Source organism: Cupressus sempervirens, chromosome 4 (assembly GCF_028749045.1).
Source record: "Cupressus sempervirens isolate cs-2001-9-10 chromosome 4, ASM2874904v1, whole genome shotgun sequence".
Taxonomy (NCBI): domain Eukaryota; kingdom Viridiplantae; phylum Streptophyta; class Pinopsida; order Cupressales; family Cupressaceae; genus Cupressus; species Cupressus sempervirens.
The window spans coordinates 751656246-751676016 of NC_143121.1; the positions used below are offsets into that span (position 1 = coordinate 751656246).

The window sequence follows — 19771 nt, forward strand, 5'->3', positions numbered from 1 at the left end:
CAAAGCACTACTTGATGTATATCCACCTGAGGTTTTCCTATGAGTTTCCTCACTCAAAATAACACTAATCACATCATCATATTTTGGGGTATTAGATCTAGAAACAAAATTAGTCATAGCCATTACCAAGCCATTATAGCTTTCAGGCAAAGAACACAAAATCAATAGAGCCCTAATTTCTTCATCAAAATTTATACCCATAGAAGATAACTTACTAGTAATAGTATTAAACTCATTTAAATAGTCTATAACAGATCCACCTTCTTCCATTTTCATATTAAATAAATGCTTCATGAGAAATACATCATTTTAAGCAAAGTGCTTTTCATACAATTTTGCTAGGGTTTCCATCAACCCTTTCGTCGTCTTTGCTTTTTTAATGTTAAATGTCATTGATGGTTCCAAGCATAACCAAATTCTTTTAAGTGTCTTTCTATCTAAAATCTCTCATTCCTCATTTATCATAGTTCCCTGGTTTTTAGTTTCTCCTTCCAATGGCTTCCATAAATCATTTTGATAGAGATAGTCCTCCATTTACATATTCCACAATTGAAAGTTCTGCCCATTAAACTTGTCAACCATTAGCTTACCCTCATTTTCCATCGCTCCACTCAACTTTGAGACTCACACTCAATCGTGAGACGTTCCTATAGAGTATCACTATAAAAAAAAGATGATGGTCTAGCTAAAAAAAAATTGATGAAAACCTAGCTTTGATACCACTTGTTAGGATTTAACCATGGATAGAAATAAAAATTACATACAAATAAAAACAATAACTGAAAATAATATATTGCATAAAAGAGAACACAAGACACCAAGATTTAATGCAGTTCACCCAATCCCTAGGCTATTTCCACCAATAACAAGTCCAATATTATTATGATCCAATGATTACAACTTGATTACAACTTGTAATCCCTTACAGCTCAATATCACCGTAAGAACCAATTTTTGAATCACACATTATGAAAATTCCTAACACTAAGCCTTTTTATACAAGTTTTTTGTTGCTTACAAAATTAGGGCTAAAATAATAGAAAAATGGTAGCCAACAACTTTTACAATATAATGGCATTTTGGGCTTTGAGGTCCCTACCATAGAAAGTTGCCCCTTGACCCCACCCTATACTATGACAGGGAGCACACCTGTGACGCTGCCCCAGGACCCCACAAGGGTGCTACCCCTTGACCTCGTCTTGGGGGTGCTGCCCCCAAACCCTTGTAGAAATAATCTAGAGGGAAACTATGCCAAATAAACCTCTGAGTCTAATTAGGCTCCATGTCACAACAAGAGGGATTCAACCTTTTTCTCCAAGTTCACTCTTAAAGTGACCCACGCGGTGGCTACCACTCTTTCGCTATTAACCAATAACTAAGAGGAGGAGAACCTTGGAAAGGAGGACATGAAGCTTCTTTATATCTTCCTCACTAATGATTGGGCTAAGGTTCTGATGGTTGGGAAGAGAAATAAAAAAGAGGCTAGTTAATGGCTTTCTAGTTTTAGTTGGTTTTTGGCACTCTTTTGGTTTCCCCCCATCTATTGTTGATAGTTTTTTTTTTTTAATGCTGAACTTGTTTATGGGTTGTATGCGGTATGATGCGGTGACCACGTATATGTAGTTTGTTAATTTGTTAAATTTTGCTGGTTTTAAAAGTAGGAATACTAGTAACTCGATATACCGGTATACTATTTATTACGGTTTTTATGTGAAAAATTAGGGGGACTATTTAATTGCGTTTTGATTGCTAGTTGGTCTTGTGTTGGTTATCAACATATTTTTACTAGTTGTTCCACCACTATTGTAAAGGGCCAACCCCCTAGTTTTTAGTTGCTTTCTTATCAAAAACATTAATATTAGCACAATTATATCTAGTATCATGTGTGGATAATTCCTAGAGAGTTTACTCAAATATCCATCATTTTATAAAATAAAATTCTTAGATGAATTTCTTGCATACAATCCTCATTCTCTCTAAAGGTCAATTCTACAAGAATTTTGAAGCCTTTTGAAAGCGAGGAAACTCATTCATTATTTTATTTTGAAACAATATCACCTTGTTTACTATTCCTAGAAGGGTTTTGAGAGCAATGCAAACTATGCAATTGAGAAGAGAACCAAATTTGGGTGAGTAAAAGCATAAACCTATGTCACCCTTTTACAAAGGAAAAGGCTAACAAAAGTATAACTATTTACCTTCAATGATATGAAAATAGTATTTTTTTAAGAATTTGAAAATGAAGTAAACTAATGAAATGTATAGAAATGGATGAAGTTTAGGATAATAATTTTTAATAATTATCTGGAATAAGAATTGATATATTTTCCTATTTTTTAAAGATAACTTTTTAGTTGTTGGAAAACATTGAAAATTAGGAGTCTAGTTCCCACCACAAAACTATATTGAAATAAACTTATTTCCCTATGATCTTAGATTATGTAGCTAGAGAAATCGAAAATAAAATTTTCCTTTAGACCTATATTTTCTCTTTTATGACAATTCAAATTTCAACTCACTTAAAATTGATAGTTTTCATCTCCCACCACATTTTTCAAAACAAACCTATCTCAAAGAAAAATTATACATTCTAGAAGAGGGCTATCTCTTCTAGAATGTCATATAATTTTTAATTTTTTTTTGATATGATTTAATATTTTTTTCTTTCTCAAAATAACATCTTCTCGAGTGTTAAAATATAGACTTATAGAATTTTTTAATTATATAATATACTATATCTAACCAAAACACTATGAAATCTATATGAGATATTCTTGACTTTGAGCTCTATAAAATGGTGTTTATATGTTATTAAAAATATATCATTAAAAATAGTAAGAGTTATTGAAATGTCATTTTTTCTGAAATAATTTTAATTCTTGAGTAATTGGATACAAACTAGAATAAACCATGCATTTAGTAGACATTTGCAATTGGAAAAGTGTGAGACCATATATAACTTAGCTAAATAAATTTATCAAAAGATCATATGTTTGAAAGAAATTGATTTTTAGATAGAAATACTCAAATTCAGTTATCTTGATAAGTCAGCCTAAAAGGTGACACAACTTTGTATTTTTACTAGAGTAAGGCGTTCATAGAAACTCTAGACTAATATAGCCGAGTACTTTCAATGAAAAATATGAGTATCATTTTTCTTTGTAGAAATGCTTCTATCAACATGCTATGAATACAAATTAATAGACCTTCTTAGGGTTTGTTTGGCATATTGCTCGACAATATAGGCCTCCCCTTGCAAGTCATTGACATCTATTTCTCCTCTTATATTATAGAAAGCCTTAGGATCATGTAGAGGGTAAGGAATCTCTAGGAGGAACTCAACCCTTAGGAAAACTAATAGACAACCATTAATCTTATGCTCTAAGGTTTCACAATCAAAACACATATTTGGTAAATTTAGATAGAGCACATGTTTAAGTATGAAAAACTCCTACCATTTCAATATTAATGATGTCTTTAAGGTCGTGAGAAAAATCCATATTTAACACATACATGTTTCTAGGTCCAAGCATGGTAAAACCTAGTAGCTTAAAAAAAAGAACCTTTTTTAGTTAGGAAGTAATAGTTAGAATGAAATTCCAACATGAAAACATAAGACTTAGAAATCAAGAAAAATAGATACATAGAGATTCTTGTCACCAAAGACAAAAAAATCTTCAGATCAATTGTAGAAAACCAAGCGAGATGACTTCACATCCCACTATAGAAAAGAACTTTAAAATAATTTACTCTAGTCATATGGTAGGGAAAAAATATATTTTGATGAGGTTATAGGCTCTATCTACACAAAATCCTAACAAAATACCTTATAAGAGTGTTTTTCTCTACCCATTGACATGCAAAATCAAATTTTGTAAGGAGTAAAACAACACCTAGAGAAGTATTAGAAGGCATGCTTCGTGAAGCCTTTCAACATGAATTGATCCTATTCAAAGGAGTCATTATCGTGACATGTCAAACAATGGTAATAACAACTAGAATGAAGCTAGACAATATCATTTTAATACTACATATCTCATAGTTAATGCAATATGACAGAGGCATATACTATAATAACAAAGCAAAACATGTAGATTGTAAACTAGAGACCCTAACAAAACCAATTTCACTCCTCACTTACTCTCTTTCCCTTAACCACACAATTCCCACTACATATAATTTTTTAATTTTAACAATTTGAACAAGACCAAATGTCATATAAATAAACAACTAAAGCTCCTTTTATTAAATTCAAATTATTCCTTTACAAATTGCATCCTCTTTTAAAAAAAAAAATCCAAAAAATAATAATAATAATACATCACGCCTCAATTATTTATTTTCAAATTAATTTGTTCAGTGAAACATTCTACACCATTCAAAGTATAGTTTGACACAATGTAAAAATGTTTGTTATCTTAGAGATAAGCTGAAACTTGTTCTTTTGTAACTAAATTCGTGGGAACGACTTTTAAAAAAATTAAAAATTAGACCAAAGCAATAATCGTGAGGAGAAAAATCAACGAGGATAGACCATTAAACTTGTACCAGTGTGTGCTCATACCTAGTTTACAAGAATCTGAAATTGGTGAGGTTTCAAAGGGACCCACGGAAGAGATCGGAAAGTCAAAAAAATTATTAGGTGTAAAGAAGAAACGCTAAAACTCAGAAGTTAAAAGGCCATTGCCAATGTGAAGTAAAGAAAATAGGTGAAGTAGTGAGTACGTCAAACGCTATAAAATGTGTGGAGAGCAGAGCATGTACTTGAGAAAAGTCTTCAATAATGTAGCCCAACAAGTACCTCCTACTTGCGTAATTAAACTACTTCAGCTTAAATTCAAAATGATTACATCATAACAAAGGAATTGGAAAATATAATAAGGGACAAGACTATGAAATTGGTGACTGGTTCATAGGCAAATGAAAGGTTGTTTTGAATTGCCCTAGTAAAGATTGTCACCATAAATTTGTCCTTGTTAGTTGTGGATCTGTGCTCCTTTAGTCATAATGATCTGGAAGGCCATACCCCAAAAATACTATTACTAAGCTTGTTGAAGCTCAGTGAATTATTATTATGTTACCTTTCACTATTCTGATGATAGATACCCCAACCCCCAATTAAAAATTACTATACAAAGATTATTAAAATCTGTTAATGTATGGCTCTCAATAAATTAGCCCACCTCATAATATTTTTTCGTTTTGCCTACGCTATTCCAGACCATGATATCACGACGATACTGTCACTCAAGACCAAAATAAAAATATTCACCCTCAACCATAGTCGATCTACTTATATGTCATGCATTAAATAAACGAGGGAAACAAGTATTGCTGCTAGAAAGACCAAACTGTTTCAAAAACAAAAACAGTACTTTTGCCCCCAAGCAGATCTTAAAGTGCAGAAAAAGCCGCGAGAATCAGGACACAAAATGTGGTCTCAACTAGTTCATTTGGTTCTACAACATATCCAAAGCATTTTATTAGGAGAAACGATCTAGTAGTTATTTAGGCTAACTTTGTACATCTACTGTTCTTAATCTGCATGTCAAAATTTGTCTATTTTTTTTGGTGAACCTCCTTAGCCTTGTGAAGAGCTAAAACTAACCTTTAAGATTTCCCACAGTTATGGAGTTCTTTGTAGAAAAGCCCCAATAGCCATATAAATGGACCAATCAGCAATCAAGAAAACTATAAATTGAAAAAAATGAATGGAAATTGGTGTTCATGGTGATTTGTTTTGACATGTTTGTGTGCAAGTACCTGATTTTTTTAGACGGTAATTAGAAGGTAACAGTTAACATAGGTAATTAGAAGGTAACAGTTAACATGGCAGCATTGCGTACATAGGCTGCAACTAACTCGTTTCTATATTAGTAGATTTTATTAGTGTATGTCCTAGAAGCATACTAACATAAGGCTTAACGTGTTATATTCGCTGCAAGAATAGAAAAGGGCTAGCTATTCTGGAATACTTATTCTAAAATAGAAAATGGGGGTACATATTCCTATTCTCTATTTGGTTAACCAGAATTTGATGGAGAATTAACAAACCCAAAAATTCATCCAAAGTTTCTAATTCCAGTGTAACATTTGTGGTTATGTGATAGGATCTTCCTATCCTTGCGATTCGAACATGAACCTATATATGTTATTACAGAAGTAGTATTAATGCAAAGGATATTCTAAGGAGTTGAATCAATTTGTCCCTCTGTATTCTGTACAAACAAAAATAACAGAATCAAGATATCAATGCTTAATTACAACTGGACATCCAAAACCAAGTGGCTAAATTAAGCAACATGCAGAATCGCACTGTCGTCTAGGGAGATCGCAATAAAGGGAATCTGAAAGATCCTCGTCTCATTAACTCCACTGGTACAACACAAGGCGATAAAAAAGAAAATACATAGCAAGAAAACACATGGCACTTTGCCAATTATGAACCCAAGAAAGTGAACAGGCGACACTATTGCGCATTTATCTCAAAGACCACCACCATTGTACACTACATACAGACAGCTTGGACGGTTCATTTCAATGGCAAAAATAGAAGCGCCTAAACATACATAATACGTCACCTTTAATTAAATTAAAGAGGCACAGTTTTAGAGTGACCAGCGTTTTCCATATTCTCTTCCTGTTCTTCATCGTTTTCCCCCGACATCTCTTCAAGGGACTTACCCTTAGCCTCCGGCACCAAAAATGTACATAGAAACCCGAATGCATTAATTACACCCAGCAATAAAAGAGTCTTTTTGATGCCAATACCAGTTGGATATCCCTCATCTGTTTCGCTCGCATGAGTGCTCTGAGCTGCGTAGAGAAACCCAAAAGCCCCAACAATGGCCCCCGCCTTGCCAGCCGCTGCCGAGATTCCATGACACGTGGACCGCAATCTTGCAGGGAAAATCTCGGCCGGCACAATGAACGTCGTACTGTTAGGCCCAAAATTGGCGAAGAAGAAGGTGAAAGAATACATGACCACGAAAGCAATATGGTCGCCGCCGCAGTAGCCACTGTCGCACTTCTGTCCTCGCCAATGATAATAAGGAATCGCCAACGCAAACATGAAGACTGTCATGAAGAAGAATCCGATGAGCTGGATAGCAAACCGCCCGATACGGTCAATCAGGGCAACGGTGAACCAGTAACCGGGCACCGTTGCGCAGATGGCAATGAGCGTCTGGGCTCTCGACACGCGGTAAACTTCTTCAATGGCGTTCATCGTTTTTGCGGCGGGCAGCCATCCGACGGCGGTGTAGATATCCTTCTGGAACAAATTCGAGCTGTAGAATGCAATGTCCAGCAGAAACCAGCAGCTCGTTGTGCCTAGCAAGTGCATTCCATGGCGCTTCGCGAACTCTCGAGAGAAAAGCCCGAATTGTGGATGGGCATGTGGGGTTTGCATCGTCGGCGGCGCATTGAGCTCGGTGTCCGTTGAGGTTAAATCCATCTGTAGAGGCCATCCTTAAATATCTCACACATACTAAGTAAAAAAATTAAACTTACAAAAAAAAAATCAACTTTAACCAAATTCATATTTTTGGGTAAGATTGTGTGTGAGTTTGTTAGTTTCAACATTTCGGATCATACTCAATGATCGATCAGGATGATGCAGATAACTCACACACAATTTTACACAGAAGCATGAATATAATATCATGGCGGAGATGGTCGAAGTAAAATCAATGTGAAGAAGCTATCCTTAAATGTCACACTAATAACAAATTAAGTTTAGAAAAGAAAATCAACTTTAATCATATTCATAATTTTAAGTAAGATTGTGTGTTAGTTGATCAACATCAACATTTGAGATCATACTCAATTATTGATTATCATGATGAGAACTAAAAATATTAATACTGACTACTCCGCACAATTTTATAGAGAAGTATGAAAATAATATCATGTATTTTAATCATCCTGAATTATTTAATTATTTAATAGTATATGATATTCAAGTCTGCTGACCTGAAGAACTTTGGACATATCCGCGGCGGCCTGTTTTGAATCGCGGGCAACAAGAGCCGTGTAACGAGCAGTCTCGGGCATCTTTAACCGCCAATAGTAGGTCAGAATGGCGGGCACCGCTCCGAACATGAGAATAATCCTCCACACGTAGTCCGCCTGTGGAGCCGTGGAAAGCGCAGCATTGTCCTCAAAGGAAGGGCGTTTGTACGCTTTGTTGAACGCCGCAGCAACGATAAGCGAAACGGCGCCGCCGGTAAGCATACCGAAGCCTTGCATGGCGAACACCGCCGCTATGAACGCCCCACGCGTTCTTTTGTTCGCGTACTCTGACATGATCGTGGCGGAGAGCGGGTAATCGCCCCCGATTCCGACCCCGAGCCAGAAGCGAAAGAAGCAGAGCGTGGTCATGACGGACTTAGCCGTGTGACCGAATGATAAACCGCTAGCGATTGCGGCGATCACCATCGTCATGAGGGTCATACCATAGACCTTCTTTCGCCCCAGTTTGTCGCCGAGGAAGCCGAAGAATAATTGTCCGGCGAGGGTTCCGCAGAGGGCCACGCCATTAACTGCTACGGATACGTTTGCCGGCAATGAGCCAGGTTTTCCGGTGGCCGGATCGTAGTAGTAGAGCCGCCCGAGGAGCTTCGTGACGGTCGTGATGCAGAAGAGGTCGTATGCGTCGGTGAAGAAACCCATGCCGGCAATTATAATTGCCGTGAAATGGTACCATTGGGTTTTCGCCTTGTCCAGAGCATTCAGCACTTCGTGATCCTTGTTGTTCACCATCTTTTATACCCTGAAATGATTAGGAAAACCCAAAACGTTATCAGATTCTTCATTTTTTCTTATCATCAATTAATCTAAATCAGAAACGAAGAAATCTAACAGAACTTAGTAAAAAGGCAAAGGAAATTCAATGTTCAGACTTTTTCACTAATTGCTAATGGGCAAAATCAACCTAGAAATCAAAAAAAAATGAAATCTTACCTAGTTTTTTCCAGCAGACTAGAAGAAGACGCTAAAAATATTTTCTTGTATCTTGACAGACTTATGTAGTTGAACTGAATCAGAAGACAAGAACTCACAGGTGTATTCGATGAATTGGGCGGGGATGTCAAATAAACTAAGCTTGCTTCCGATTTAATTGAGACTCCCCGTTATCATTTTATAATGGCGGACTGTGCAAATATAAAAGGATGAGTGGTGGAGGTGTTACGGTTTCTTTTGACCGAGGAGTTTCACGACTTAAGCCCAACGAAAGAGCATATTCTTCAGTGGATCCGGGAATCTCTTGAAAAACAAGGGTGGAGCAGGGAATATGTAGGAATTCTACAGGTTGGAACTTGGGACTGTGAGCAAAAGATCCCATGCGCCAACGAGTTTTTTAGTCTCATGTTTACTTTTATGACATTTTATAACATTTGTTTTTGGGTTTTCCAAATATTATTATGTATTAGGAAGATGCCGTTGAACATAAAATTGATGAAAGTAAAATATTATATATGAAGAGGTGCTCCGTTGAACATGGATGAGTCGTGAGGGTAATGATGCCTTTTTAATGTTTAATTATTTAGAGATTTTTAAAATATATCTATAAGCAGCTTTTTTTAATATGAAAATTACTTTGATCTGAATTTGGCATGGTGTAAACATAAAAAAAAAAATAAGGTGGATTCTTGGACTAAAAGTGTTAAATAATCAAAGTTGACTTACCTTTCACAAAGTTAATTTTTTCCTTGGTAGTTGATGTCTAGCGGTGGTGGGCCATCTCATACAATTGATATAAAATCAACACAATTGAAAGCAATGTTGCATTTTCAATGTTTAATTATTTAGAGATGTTAAAAAAGATATTTTGTATGTGAAAATCATTTTGTGTTTTGATAAAAATAAGTATTATATTTATTTATTCTAAACTAAGAAAATAACATTGATTTGACCTAGTGTTCTCACATAAAAATCATATATACGCCCAAAAATATATGTGAAAACAAAGATATGCATAACTATTTCACACATCAAGTAATTTTTTTTTTGGCTTTTTTGAGAAGATATCATGTATTAAGAAGTTGTAGCATATACTCTTAATTACTTTAACAAAATTTATGAAGTTAATTATATATTTTCAATTAAACCATTTATAAATACTTAATAATGTAGGGATTTGAGACATATACATAAGAATATTTTTTTTGTTGGTTAATTTGAATGGTTCTTAATTTTTTTACCAAGGGTTGTACCTTATTGTACTTGCTTGTATGCAATGCACTATTGCATTTAGTTTGTCCAATTTCTAATTAGTTTTTACAAATCACAAGTTACTATTTTCATATAATTGAAAAATTTCAAAAGTTTTATTAATTTTTTATTAATTTTATATATTTTAGAAAATATATGATTGGGTGATATGATTTTGTGTTATAGGAACCCTTTTTCATAGGGTTCTCCTTATTTATTTATTTTCTCCACCAATTTTTCGCTACAAACAAATAGATTATCAAATCTTAATTATATTAACATCTACATTAGTAAATATATATTTTAAAACATTAATTACCTCATACCCTAACCTACAATTTGTAGAAATATTACACTTCAACTAAAATCTATAGTTTAAAATTAAGTAAATAATGAATTAATCCTTGTTATAATACTTTGGTAAAAGGTAATAATATATGTGACTAAATAATCAATTTAAAACAAAATTTAGATAGTTCATTCAAAATCTAATATAGAAACATAATTTTCCATAGCTTAAAAAAACTATGTTTGTTGATTTCATTACTACAATTTGAATTAAAAAACTATTTCCTTTAAAGCTAATATAAATACATATGTTTCATTTCTATAAAATGTAACAATGTTAATCTATTTAAATAATTAGAAAATCTAACAATATTAGTTACTAATTTTTTTTACAATAAAACTACAATGGGAAGTATTGGCCACTATGTGACACTTGTTCAATATAAGATTACAATGTTACAAGATATGAAGTTAAGATTATCCTCATAATAAATTTGCTGGAATGAGTACCTCTCAATCTTTAACTATTAGTCAAAAAGGATTCAGCTTAAGACTTAGTGCTCTCATATCAGATAAATTAAATAATTTTTTACATAAAACCACACAATATTCACAACATGAATATCCTCCTTTAATTTTTAATCTAAACTAATAATTTAGTATTCTCAACATAAGACATGTATAAACAAAAACATACGAATAAATTATAATACACGTCATCGATGACCTTTGTTTTCCCCTGCTATACGTAAACGTATTCTTTCATGTGATATTTGCCTTCATTACAAACTCCCTTGGCATAATTAAGCACATGACCGTAGTCGTTTCTGTGGTCATGAGCGGATTGAAAGTTTTCGTAATTGATTTCTCTTTATAGTTTTATGCATTAATTAAAGCTATAAACCGTCAAATGACAGCTAGTGGTCCAGGAAACTATTGGTTGTGTGGAACGAGAACATGGAGAGCTTCTCGGGCCTTGACCTCTTCAGAAAACCTAACCCCCTTTATAAATTAACATATTAATTTTTTTTAGGCTGCGACACGTAATCTCATCGCCTAAAAAACGACTAACATAGACAACAAATTTAGATTCCCTTGCTTGAAGCAATGAAACAATGACGTGTCCCTCTTCCCAAAATTTGAGAACCCCGACGATCCGAGTTAGTTCTGTATGGGGGGAATGAATAATGTCCACAGTTTACATTAGAAACATTATCTATCAATTGTTTAAGATATTAGTTGATGTTATTTGTATATAAAATTGAAAGGGAATAAACACGCCATCTATGTCTAGACTAGTTAATCAAGGTGAGTGATCATAGTTTAATTAATTTAAGTCAAACTTTGATATTGATTGAAATACATGGAATCAAATAATTTGGAGTGACTGTATTAGTTGTGTATGTAAGGAATTGTTTGTTCGACTTTAAGATATGTCATGTGAATTTTCAAATATGTTGATATGTAAGAAGTAATATTGTTGTACTATTATAGATTTATTCTCATGATACTTATATTTAGAAATATTTAAACGAATAATAAATTCTACATATGTAGACTCTAAAATAATGAGGACGTTATGTTATTTATATGTCAAATGAAAAGTATCTCGACCTTACATGTAAGAACCAATCCTTACAAAAGGAAATTATGCATGAACACACCATTCTAAATCTAGATTAGTTAATTAATGTAAGTGATTATAATTAAAACAATTTAAGTCAAGCTTTGACATGGTAGAGTGAAATATTGGATAGAATGTGCATTTGAAGTAGTAGTGTAATTTTTAATTACAACAAAAACATGTTTTGAAGGGAACTCAAATCCTTAAATAGAAGAGAAGCATGAGTTTTTCAATACTCACCATTAGAATAACTAAGGTAACACATGTCAAAAACCAAAAATTTAGAAAATTTAAAGCTAGAAAATAGATAAAATTAGACCCAAATAGAAAAAACTAGGTTCTTGAGAACATTTGAAAAACTAATCCTTATTCGAGTCCTTATGTTTTGAAGGGGAATTCTTATCTTGTCATTTTTAGGTTGCCCATGGTCCTCTTCTTGGGTCATGAGGTCTCTTGGCCTTTTTCTTGATCTAGTTAAATGATCTTCCTCTCTCGATGCACCTTGTCCAAGTTCTCTACAAACTTGCCCATAGATTCTATTGTGATCTTAATCCTCTTGAGGCTCTAATTAACAATAGTTTTTCGGAGAACTTCTTTATTTTATTGACTTTATCCTCAATATGAGACTTTTTTTTCCCTCATGATCCTTTTACAAATTCTCTAGGGTATTGACAGTCTTTGAGATAATCTATAACAAACATCTCCTATAATGTCCATAGATTTTTTCCTAAAGTATGACCTTCCCCAAAAGAATCCTAAGAGTATTATCCTTAGTGTATCTTGTAGCCAATTTTTTGAGGACTTCAAGTTTACTTCCAAGAGCTCTTTGCTTTATCTTCAATTCCTTAATTTCATGGGAAAACTATTTAAATAGGGAAAATGAATCAATTGTAGTTTCTCTCACCATACCTAGAACATCACAATATTCTTAATAGTATGGTTTAAAATAGTGGGAGTTTTATTTAAACTCCATTAAACACACTTCTCTATCCCCAACTTGAGAATCCACTAATGGTGAAAGAGTTGAGCTAGCATCAAGGGATGTGGTCCGTTGAAATTCTACCCAAATCTCCTTTTGTCATGTCCCTCTCTTAGCAACATAATTATAATAGGGGATTCGCCTATCATTGACTCTCGTAGGCAAATAATTATGGGAAGAGGGTCGATTTTGTCTTCCAATTAAGTAAGCGGGGCCTACTCATTCGAATATTAAATAAAGGTTGTATTCTAACTTTATAAAGTTAATTATTTAATTTTATAAAGTTAATATTTGTAGTGCAAGATGATTCCGGATAATTTCCAGAAACTTCCCGGCAAAGAGATAAATAGAGGACATAGGGCTCCCTTTGAAGCAAGCGATTTTGTGGATTCGATTTCTCTTTAATTGGAGCAATTTGTAGTCATTGGTCTGCAAATTTCCAATAGGTCTTCGGGAACGAAAACTCCCTTAGATCTGCATAACTGAGGAGGTGAAATAACCCCCGAAGGGTTGCACATTGGAGGTGGTCTTCAGCCATCTCATGTTGAGATTATTTGCATATTCGGATTATTTTGAGGATGACGATTTGGAGTCCTGAGTACTGGCGAAATTGAAATGCGAAACCCTCTTTCCAGTCCGAAACAGCAGTTTAGAGTTTTACGTGATCAACAGTATGCATTAAAGATTGGACGTAACATTTCGAGCGGCAAATAGAAAAGCTAACAGAAATGGTAATCGCATCAGGGTTGGATTAATTGCAAATTTGTCACCCGATTCTGAGATTGGATTACAGAGGGCGGTCGCGCATTTGGAATCTCCTGTTGGCTTCAATTACCCTTGCAACCAGCGGGCTCGACTGTCGACAGTTCGGGCACCTCCACAAGTTGCGATCTGATCACAGTCAGGTTCTAGTCACACGAACCGCAGGTGACGAGAGATAATGGGCCAAGCGGAAGAATGGTGGTTTATTGAATAGTTGGAAAAAGATCCTCGAATTTCGACCTAGATAAGTTTCCACGGCAGATTAAAAAAAGAAAGACGGCACCCATATTCCTACAGTCTTTGAAGATAGACGCTTGAATAATTTAATCAAATTCTGAGGCAACAATCATCAGGTTCCATTTCCAATATTGTGCTGTTGTAATTTCAGACTTAGTAATTTTTCCATTTGATTACCCATAAAACTGAATAGTTAATACTATAGTTTTCTTGCAACTGAATCACTTACTAATTTTTGCCCATATTATTATTCGTTGCATAAGATTAGTCTGGTTCATGGCAAGTATTTGATAAGAGGCTTACACTTTAAACTCTTATAGTGAGGGCCATCAGTGCCTGGTTGCTAACCGTTTGTCGGAATGACTAATCCTTGAAGTATGAGTTGTGAGTGCTAAAAGAACCAATAACCTACCGGGTTATTTCAGTGGTATCAGAGCAGTAATCTTGCCATCCTGATTGGGTTAAGGTATAGTGTTATATCCGCAAGAGAACCATATTCAAGGGCGGAGATATGGGTGAAAGACAAGCACAGAGTCTGCCAAGATTTCCCAGGACCAACAATGATGAAACCAGAGAATTTTACAGAATCATGACTACCGGACAACAAGAAATAACTCAGACACTACAGGCTTTGACTACCATAATGGAAAGAGTTATTCAGCCCAGGATTCAGGATCAAGGAAGAGGCACATCTGATCACGATGATAGGAGTGTGGCAGGATCACAAGGTGCTCCTAGGCGCAGATCATGGACAGCAAATAGGCCTACTCGTCCCACCTTCCTAAGGGAAGAAGCTTAGGAGATGGGAGAAGACGATGCACCAGAAGATTTTCAGGATGATCTTAGGGCTGCTACGGCAGAATGGCAAGCATTACCCCCACATGTGCGTGAATTATTGAACTTTGATCGATATCTAAACCAAAGAAGAGAACATATGAGGAATAGCCACCAGAATAGGAGACCTAGAGGAGGTCATGAAAGTGAGTTACAATGAGCTGTCAGTAAACTTACTTTGCCTTTTTCGATGGGAGTGGTCAGATGACAGCACAAGCTTGGATTCATAAGTTGGACACCTTTCTAGCGTTAAGGCCTATGTCGGAAATAGATGCCATCAGGTATGCCACCTTACATCTGGAAGGCGCAGCTCATGATTGGTGGTCACATGGAATGGTTACTTTACAGCACAATCAGGTAACATCATACCAGGACTTTGTGGATAGATTGGTTGAACGTTTTGATAAGAAGGATCCAGAAATTTATTTTCGCGACCTTGCACAATTAAGACAGACTGGCAATATCGAGGTTTATATTAGTGAATTTTAGAGGTTGTCAGTCATGGTACCAGATGTATCGGAAAGGAGGTTAGTTATCTTATTTACAGAAGGATTGTCTGAACCCCTCAAGGGATGGATTAAGGCATTTGACCCACCAACACTGCAGGAAGCCATGAGGAAAGCACGAAGTATGGAACTTACCACCCCTTCTAGCCGGTTCACTCCCAGGAGTACTACCTCTTTCAAAGACAACAGGAAGTTTGATAAAAATAAAGGGAAGAGCATTGAAACCAAAGGGAAATCTACCACACCCCTAGATACAGAAGCATTAAATGACTTGCGAAGGAAGAAATTATGCTTCTATTGCAAAGGTCCATATGACAGGGATCATGATTGTCCCTTGCGACCTAAAGGAAAAGCCAATAGAGTTATGTGGGCATATTACGAAGGATCAGATTCTGACAGTGCGGCAAAAGAGGATGAACACACTGGTTCAGAATCTGAGGAAGAGACAGGAAAGTCAGAACAGAAAGAAGAACCTGAATTGCATCTACAGCAAGGGCATTTGTCTAGTATTCAACAGGAAGGATCTTTCAGGTTACGTGGTGTCCTAGCAGGGCAGAAGGTGATTACATTGGTTGATACCGGAGCCACTCATAACTTCATTGATGCAAGATTGGTCGAGCGTCGTGGTATTAAGACAGAAGAATTTGAAGGTCTTCATGTACAGGTTGCTGACGGATACACTCTTAAGTGTAACAAGATAGTTAGAGACATGCCTTTACGCCTGAATAATTATGAGTTCAAAGCGGATTACCACGTGGTCAATATGGGTGATTTGGATATCGTTTTAGGCATGACATGGTTACGTTTATTGGGTGAAGTTACCTTTCGACTCAGGGACATGGAGATTAAGTTCGAAGTAGATGGGAGGCAGCATGTATTGAGAGCTATTCGGAATAGTGATATCCGAACAATCTCTCTTAGACGATTGGAAAGATTGGTGAGACATGAGGATCTCGAATGGGTAGCCATGTGTACTCTCATGCCTACACGAGAGGAACAACCAAAGACAGAATATCATCCTGACATACAGATATTGAGGAAAAAGTATAGTAAGGTATTCAGCGATATTCCACCTGGTACACCACCTGATAGAGGGATCGAGCACATCATCGAATTAGAAGAAGGCGCTAAGCCAGTCATGATCACTCCATACAGGCATCCCAAAAGGCTTAAAGATGAGATAGAAAAAACCATCAAGGAGCTCCTCGCGATGGGACACATCAGACCTAGTAAGTCTCCTTTTGCTTCTTCAGTAGTTTTGGTTAAGAAGAAAGATGGTTCATTACGGATGTGTATAGATTATAGGATGCTGAATAAGAAAACCATTAAGAATAGATATCCTATTCCACGGATTGATGAGCTAATAGATGAACTGCATGGGGCATGCTACTTTAGTAAGATTGATTTGAGATCAGGTTACCACCAGATTAGAGTCAGAGAACAGGACATTGAGAAGACTGCATTCAGGTGCCATTGTGGACATTTTGAGTTTGTAGTAATGCCATTTGGATTGACCAATGCACCAGCCACTTTCCAGTCCACCATGAATAAGGTCTTCCATCATCAGTTGAGAAAATTCGTGTTGGTATTCTTTGATGATATCTTGGTATACAGTTAAACATGGCAGGAGCACATGACGCATCTAGAAACTGTATTGAAGACCTTGCAAGAAGAGTCCTTGTATGCCAAGGAGTCCAAATGCGATTTGGGAATGATTGAGTTGTTGTACTTAGGCCATATTATCAGCCGAGAAGGAGTACGGATGGATCCTGATAAGATTCGTGCTATTGTGGAGTGGCCTACTCCTGAGAACCTAACTCAGTTAAGAGGATTCCTTGGGTTATGTGGCTTCTACCGCAGATTTGTTTGCAGGTATTCACGACACGCGGCCCCTATAACAAATTTTCTTAAAAGGGGAGCTTTCATTTGGACAGCAAAGGCACAGGCTTGTTTTGACAGATTCAAGGAGATCATGACTTCATGTCCGGTACTAGCATTACCTGATTTCTCGAAACCATTTGAACTCCAGTGTGATGCCTCAGGAGATGGTATTGGGGTTGTTTTAATGCAGGATAAACACCCAATTGCATATGAAAGCAGGAAACTCCGTGGGCCCGAGAGATCATTCAGCATTTACGACAAGGAGATGTTAGCTATCATGCATGCACTAGCTAAGTTCAGGCAGTACTTAGTAGGTGGAAAATTCTGCATAAAAACTGACCACAACAGTTTAAGACATTTCCTCGGGCAAAGGGATCTCAATGATAGGCAGCAGAAATGGGTCAGTAAGTTACAGGCATATGACTTCGATATATCTTATGTTAAGGGCACACAGAATGTGGTAGCAGATGCCTTGTCACGCAGACCACATCTTAGTTCAATGATTAAGATCTTTGAGGATTGGAAGCATTTGATTATTGCAGAATATGCCAAAGATTCATGGGCATCCAAGATAGTTGATGGAACACTTGTTGATACCAGGTATACACTTGTGGATGAATTGATTATTTACAAGAGCAGGGTATTTTTAGTCCCAGGATCGAAGGTGAGGCAGTTCATTATGCAAGCTCTTCATGATTCACCTATAGCTGGTCACCCCGGATACTTTAAAACATATAGACAGGTGCGAGAACGGTTTACATGGAAAGGACTTAAGAAGGATGTTTTGCAGTATGTTCGTGAGTGTTCTATTTGCCAACAGAATAAACAGGAACACACTTTTCCAGCGGGGCTGCTACAGCCACTTCCCATTCCGTGTCAGAAGTGGGAATGCATATCCATGGACTTCATTACCGGTTTTCCCAAGGCTCAAGGACGTGATTGTATTTATGTGGTGGTGGATAGGCTAACAAAATATGCTCATTTCTTTCCCATCACCACTACTTATACTGCAGTACAGGTAGCTGAAGTATTCTTCAGGGAGGTTTTCAGGTTACACGGGATACCCCGCAGTATTGTCAGTGACAGGGATAGTAGATTCTTGAGTCATTTCTGGCAAGAGGTGTTTCAATTATGCGGCACTGAGCTCACACCCAGTACTAGTTATCACCCGCAAACCGATGGTCAGACGGAAATAGTAAACAAATGGGTGGAAGGCTACTTGAGGAATTACGTAGCTGATCAGCAGAAGGCTTGGGTAAGATGGATTTATTTGTGTGAGTATTGCTATAACACCACTTTCCACATGTCTATCCAAATGACACCTTTTCGAGCATTATATGGCTATGATACACCCAGTTTCATTGACTTATTGATGAGTGATGTTCGGGTTCCACGTGCTGGGGATTTACTGCAAGAAAGTAAAGATATCATTAGCTCTCTACGTGATAACATCGCTCGAGCACAGAATCAGTATAAGCAATACGTAGATCAAAAGAGGATGGAGAGAAGCTTTGAGGTGGGCGACATGGTTTACTTAATGCTTCAACCATTTCGACAATCTACTCTCAAAAAGAGTGGGTCAGAAAAGCTTAAACCCAGGTATTATGGACCTTTCAGGATCAGTAGGCGAATAGGGGAATTGGCTTATGAACTTGAGCTTCCAGCAGACAGCAAAGTATATAATGTGTTTCATGTATCACGTCTCAAAAAGGCATTGGGACAGAATGTGATACCTTCTGCAGTCTTGCCGCCTCTGGATGATGAAGGGAAATTGATCATGGTACTGGAATTCATTTTAGGAAGCAGAGAAAAATAGCTTCGCTGAAGAGTAATCAGAGAATATTTGGTTAAATGGAAGGATCTACCAGTCGAAGATGCTACATGGGAGAATGAGACCATTTTGCAGCATCCAGCTCTGAGATTGCTTGAGGGCAAGCAATATCCGGAAGGGCGGACTGTCATGTCCCTCTCTTAGCAACATAATTATAACAGGGGATTCGCCTATCATTGACTCTCGTAGGCAAATAATTATGGGAAGAGGGTCGATTTTGTCTTCCAATTAAGTAAGCGGGGCCTACTCATTCGAATATTAAACAAAGGTTGTATTCTAACTTTATAAAGTTAATTATTTAATTTTATAAAGTTAATATTTGTAGTGCAAGATGATTTCGGATAATTTCCAGAAACTTCCCGGCAAAGAGATAAATAGAGGACATAGGGCTCCCTTTGAAGCAAGCGGTTTTGTGGATTCGATTTCTCTTTAATTGGAGCAATTTGTAGTCATTGGTCTGCAAATTTCCAATAGGTCTTCGGGAACGAAAACTCCCTTAGATCTGCATAACTGAGGAGGTGAAATAACCCCCGAAGGGTTGCACATTGGAGGTGGTCTTCAGCCATCTCATGTTGAGATTATTTGCATATTCGGATTATTTTGAGGATGACGAT

The 19771-nt window shown here is 36.4% G+C and overlaps 1 protein-coding gene across 2 annotated transcripts; it reads right to left on the reverse strand.

The window, feature by feature from the left end:
* Positions 1 to 6337: 6337 nt before the first annotated feature.
* Positions 6338 to 9268, reverse strand: LOC149563552 (low affinity inorganic phosphate transporter 1-like). 2 transcript variants are annotated; one of them, XM_089826766.1, is made up of 3 exons: positions 9063 to 9268; positions 7975 to 8773; positions 6338 to 7456 (listed from the first exon to the last, which is right to left on the reverse strand). In XM_089826766.1, the coding sequence occupies exons 2-3, from the start codon at positions 8761 to 8763 to the stop codon at positions 6593 to 6595; spliced, it is 1653 nt and encodes a 550-aa protein (XP_089682892.1). In that variant the 5' UTR covers positions 8764 to 8773; positions 9063 to 9268; the 3' UTR covers positions 6338 to 6592. The 2 variants fall into 2 exon arrangements, with proteins under 2 accessions (XP_089682892.1, XP_089682891.1); XM_089826765.1 differs by having other exon boundaries at positions 8965 to 9193.
* Positions 9269 to 19771: the final 10503 nt, after the last annotated feature.

Coding starts and splice junctions, on each gene's coding strand:
- LOC149563552 (XM_089826766.1), bottom strand. CDS start 8,763: ATGGTGAACAACAAGGATCACGAAGTGCTGAATGCTCTGGACAAGGCG. Junction 7,457..7,974: donor ATATGTCCAAAGTTCTTCAG/GTCAGCAGACTT, acceptor TGGCCTCTACAG/ATGGATTTAACCTCAACGGA.